This window comes from Sinocyclocheilus grahami, unplaced genomic scaffold, assembly GCF_001515645.1.
Source record: "Sinocyclocheilus grahami isolate Dianchi unplaced genomic scaffold, SAMN03320097.WGS_v1.1 scaffold1163.1, whole genome shotgun sequence".
NCBI classification, from domain to species: domain Eukaryota; kingdom Metazoa; phylum Chordata; class Actinopteri; order Cypriniformes; family Cyprinidae; genus Sinocyclocheilus; species Sinocyclocheilus grahami.
The window spans coordinates 300,610-306,185 of NW_015506342.1; the positions used below are offsets into that span (position 1 = coordinate 300,610).

The window sequence follows — 5,576 nt, forward strand, 5'->3', positions numbered from 1 at the left end:
ACAGACAGACAGACAGACACACACACACAAAAAGATGAATTTGTTCTGACTCAGTTTAACTCAGAGTTCTTGAGATATTTTATTATCATTTTCTAAATTATAACAAATAAACTGTGATATAATGTGAGAAATGTTGAAGGTGTCTTAATAATTTTTGTTTTGACTGTATATTTATTAGTTGTCCAAGCCCATTATGTTTATATGAGACTGAACACATGAGGATCACAGAACTCTCTTCTCCACCGTGAATAAATCATGGAAACACATGTTTCATCATCTGTCCCGATAGAGCTTATATTCTAGATGCTGATGTCTGTCACAGTCTAACCCACGCTCACCTTCGAGGGCTCGTCTCGCAGCGCAGACACGCGGCCCTTCTGCGGTCGTCTGAGCACCAGCGCTCCACTGCAGTGACTGTCCATCGCTGACGACACCGACACCGGGTACCTGAAGTCCGGCGTACTGCGCCTGCGGGAAACACAGCCCACATCAGCGCAAAGCTCCGAGCGCAGCTGATTCTCATTAGAGTCCTGGAGTTACCCATGATGCAGCAGAGAGTTGCTCCTGCTGCGGCCGCGCTCGTGTTCGGTCCTCATGCTCTCGATCTGGATGAGCAGCTGCTCCTGCGGTCACAGATCCACACTCGTGAGCAAACAAATCACAGCAGAGCATAGGGCTGCACCATAAATCTAAATTAAAACGCAATCGCAATTAGGCAGAAGCTGCGTATCTCGTCAGTGAAGCAGGGTTCTGTGATCAGCAGTAAATCTCCATCTGAAGGCCAGAGAAACTCCAAATACGCCCCGCAGAAGAAAGGTAATGCACATCGTTCCAGGAAACAGAAGACTGAACTGCTTTCATTGATACAGCACGAGGACTGCAACAATATATGGTTTATCGGAGTTCTTATAATAATTATTATAATTTTCCTTATAATAAAGTATATAATAATGCAATGCTTTTATCACTGCTTAAATCCTATGAAATATGCTGCGTGTCTTATTCTGTGTAAGAAGCCACTTCATCTCACAGAAGGATTTATTCCAAACACCCGGCTGACGTTATGAAGTGAGTTTGGAGAAAAAACACGTTATTAAATGTGGTATTTTCACATGATGGATATTTACTACTGATCACAGAACCGGCTTTACTGACGAGATGCGCATGAGTGAACGAGCAGCACACACTGACCTTCTCATGATGAGCCTCTTCTATCAGCTTCTTGGTGTGCTCCAGGTCCCGAATCAGAGTGTTCTACGTCACACACACGCGCACACACACGCGCGCGCACACACACACACACACACACACACACACACACACACACACACACACACACACACACGCGAGACAAGCGTCAGTCAGACAGTAAAAAATGTCCAAAATCATTTTACAAAACAAAGAGATTGCTAAAAATATGAATTAAAAGAAAGTAATCACAGTAACTAACAGAGCACTCATTAACGACTCTGTTAAAGTAATGAAGACAGAGAACAGGAGCTCTGTGCGCTCAGGGGCCAGCATTCTCAGTCTTGTCAAAATAAAAGTCCCGCGTCCCGCTCATCTGCCAGACAGGAACTTTCAGTGCGTATGGTGATCATTAATAAGCGGCAGTGCATACATCGGCCTGACTGTGTCTCGGTCTGGGACTAGTGACGTGTGGTTCGAGTCGCACCTTGTCCTCCAGCGCAGACATGCGCTCCTTCAGGTGCAGCTGCAGCCTCTCGTTGGACTCGGACAGCAGTTTGTCCACCGTCTCCGACAGACGTTTGTTGTGCTCTTCGTTCATCTTCTCTCGCTGACGGGCCTTAAAACACCATAGAAAAGTAAAGCAGCTGTTGTGTTTACACTACACTACAGTGAGTGAGTCTGACGTGTGCTGGGGAAAGTTACTTTTAAAAGTAATGCATTACAATACTGCATTACTCCCTAAAAAAGCAACTAATTGCGCAACTTTTTATGGGAAGTAATGCGTTACGTTTCTTTGGAGTTACTTTTTAAATCTGGGCAGGGCTTGCATGTTTGTTTTTAATATAAAAAAAAAGTTATTTTACAAATGTAAAGCCCTTTTCACAGCAAAAGTTAAATGAATACACCTCGGGCTGAAGGAAATGTAAAGTCTCGTCTGTACAGTAGAGGGCGCCGCTCAAACTAACCACATGAAGAATATGAGCAGCAGAAGAACGTTCAACACTATTCAGCAATAACACAAATGTGTAATTTTTGCTCATTAGTACGGTTGAATTGGATCGAAGGTCAGCAGCAAAGACATCGGTTAATAAAATGGGATTACATACATAAATGATGTTTGTCTTATTTAACATATTTAATTATTTATTGCAGATTTGTACAGTATAATATTCTGAGTTTGCATTGGACAGTATGTATTGATTGTGAGGAGCACTGAATGTGTTTGTGTGCAGTGAGATGAGTAAACACATGTTGATATTGAGTCTAGAGCTACAGTAAGATCATGTTCACACACAACACTCTGCACTCACTCCTGATTTCTGTCTCCATGGCAACACCAGAGCTGTCACTCAACACATGGAAACTAAGTAACTATGTTACTGATTTGAAAAAGTAACTCAGATATTTCCTTCTAAATTAAAAAGTAATGCGTTACTTTACTAGTTACTTAAAAGTAATCAGATTCCGTAAGTCGTGTTACTTGTAATGCGTCCCCCGCAACACTGGTGGCAGCACCGCTGAACGCGAGCGAGGTCTGAAGATCACTCACCCTGAGCAGCTCCTGGTTCTTCTCCTCCAGCTGAGCCTCCAGCTGTCTGAGACGCTCCTCCACATTCCCATGATGCTCCTCCGCCTGCCAGAGACACGCATGAGAAACTACATCAGCAGCAAACCCAAGAGAAAGACAGAACCGCTCATCATGCTGTGAGAAGCTGAACGTTCACGAGCGAAAGTTGTGCGCCGTGTCTGGAGCTAGTGAAGACAAACGGATGTGTGAATGATCTCAGTGTGGCGCTCCTGTGCTGGGTTCACACGGGTGGAACGATGGGACTCCTGACAGACGCCAGCATGAACCAGATCACAACCACACCACCATCAGGCAGAGTCAGGGATGTGCACAAGTGACGACTAGTCGAGTACTCGCTCCAGGTTACAGGATCAGCGCTTCAGAAGGAAAGTAAGAGTTGCTGTTTCTGCACTGCTGTTACCAGGTTAAGAAGATGAAACAGCTTCTTTTTAAAGTGTTCACCAACTAAATGTGGCATTCACATCTCAGTCATTCGGAACTGATTCTTTTGACCCAAGTGCTCGACTAGAAAATGACTTGAAATGTGCATCCCGAGTAGGGCTGTCAAATAAAAATAAAAATAAAGATTTCGAATATTCCACATTCGGAGGCAAAAACGTTGCATTCGAATTTTAGGAACATCGATGCGGAGATGATGTTGTTTACGTCAAAACTGAAGCCAAGCCGTTCACACAGAACGCATATTTATCGCATTTTCTAGAGGGACATCTATCACCGCTGCACTCGTGTCTCGCACAAGAGAGACGCATGTTTACAACGCCATGTAAAATTAATGCGAGTTCAACTTTTAAAAAACATGCTTTGAGACGTTTTTTCCCCCATCCCACGGTTTTTAAATGAAAAAAGTACTCTGTGTGATTGGCTTTCTTCCATTTGTATTAAAATATGCATACATGATGGTTTATAAAGATTATGCACTTTTTTCACAGATAGTTGTGTTATTTTATTGCTTTGAAGAAACGTGCATTAGTAATATTTTGCCCGATGCTCCCTCTTGTGGCCTCAGGAGAGAAGCCAAAAGCTTTTTTCCCCCCTAACTGAAATTATGCCTTTCAAATCTGAATATAATTAGAATATTGATAATATTTAAGTGCAAGATTCGAATGTAGTTTTTTAGCCATTTTGACAGCCCTACACCCGAGTCAGAACGACAGCGTGAGCTCGTGTACCTTCATCTGTGAGCGACTGTCCTGAGACACTGCACGCAGAGCGCCACACGCGCACGCGCACACTCACACACACACACACACACACACACTCACACTCACACTCACACTCACACTCACACTCACACTCACACTCACACACGGGAGAGAGACAGACAGAGCTGCGGTCATATACAGAGGAGGAGAGGGAACACGAGAAAGATTTGAGCTCTATGAAAAACAGAAACGACAATTAAAGAGGAGAAAAGGAACTAGACGACAGGAAGTGAAGATGCAGTAAGTAAAAACACCGCAGTGGCTTCATTACTCTGTTAAACACACAGATCCTCCCATCTGCGCTGATGTTCCTCTTACATCGGTGTCCATCTCACACATTTCACTAAATAAACTACCAGTGTGACTGATCAACTCACTACAGCACTCACTCATTCACATCAGGAACACACAACACCGGCTCACATTTTCACTCAGTTAGCAGACGAATGATCTTAATGAAATCTTTCATTTAACGCACAACTAGAAAGCCAATTTTATAAATTTTTTTTATTTACAAGAAAGCCCCATGTGTGAGTTAAACACTCAGACCACATGCAGGTGTTAAGGAATTACATTCACACCACAAAACGAATTAAACAGACATTTCTATGCAAGTTACAAAAAGAAAACTCCAAAGTTGTTTTGTGGAGTCCTGTGATCACAAATAATCAGGAGCAGACAGGACGGAATGTGTGTCCTATTTTACATGAAAAAGATCAAAAACAGGTTTATGATGTGCACGCTAAACAAAAAGTAGAATAAACTACTGTCACACTGTTATCACTAATCAGTGGTCAAATATCACTGCAGTATTCTAATAGAAAACAAACAGCAGTTTCCGTCTTCTCTAAACGGTGTGGCTGTGTGACTTTGTTCCAGGGAGGCCAACAGTGGAATCACAGCCAGATTCTGGGCCGCTGACAGCATATGTGTGTGTGTGTGTGTGTGTGTGTGTGTGAGAGAGAGCCGTACCTTAGTGAGGGCCACGACCCTCTGAGCCAGCTCTGCCTCCACCTCCGGCAGCGTCTCGGCCTTACGCAGCATCTGCTGCAGCTTCTGCTCCGCCAGCTCCAGACGCTCCTGCAGCTGCCTGCCCTTGTCCTCCATCTGCGCACACGCACACACACACATGCGCACACACACACACACACACACACGAGCGCGCACACACGCACGAGCGCACACACACAAGCGTGCACGCACACACACAAGCGTGCACGCACACACACAGTCACACACACAGTCACACACACACAGTCACACACGCACAGTCACACACACAGTCACAGTCACACACACAGTCACACACGCACACACAGAGACACACACAGAGACACACACAGAGACACACACACACACACACACACACACACACAGAGACACACACACGCACGCACACGCGCACACACACAGAGACACACACACACAGAGACACACACACAGAGACACACACACACAGTCACACACACACAGTCTCACACACACACACACAGAGACACACACACGCACGCACACGCGCACACACACAGAGACACACACACACACACACAGAGACACACACACACACACACACACAGAGACAGACAGACACACAC

General features: G+C 44.7%; 1 protein-coding gene across 1 annotated transcript in view; it reads right to left on the reverse strand.

Moving 5' to 3' along the window:
- Nucleotides 1–5,576, reverse strand: part of LOC107567484 (liprin-alpha-4-like) — a 43,077-nt gene that overhangs the window by 16,255 nt on the left and 21,246 nt on the right. Inside the window, exons 9-14 of the mRNA XM_016253179.1 lie at nt 4,954–5,088; nt 2,741–2,824; nt 1,676–1,807; nt 1,192–1,254; nt 541–623; nt 329–468 (exon numbers count right to left, since the gene is read on the reverse strand). Coding sequence (XP_016108665.1) covers nt 329–468; nt 541–623; nt 1,192–1,254; nt 1,676–1,807; nt 2,741–2,824; nt 4,954–5,088 — 637 coding nt within the window. The remainder of the gene's footprint in view (nt 1–328; nt 469–540; nt 624–1,191; nt 1,255–1,675; nt 1,808–2,740; nt 2,825–4,953; nt 5,089–5,576) is intronic.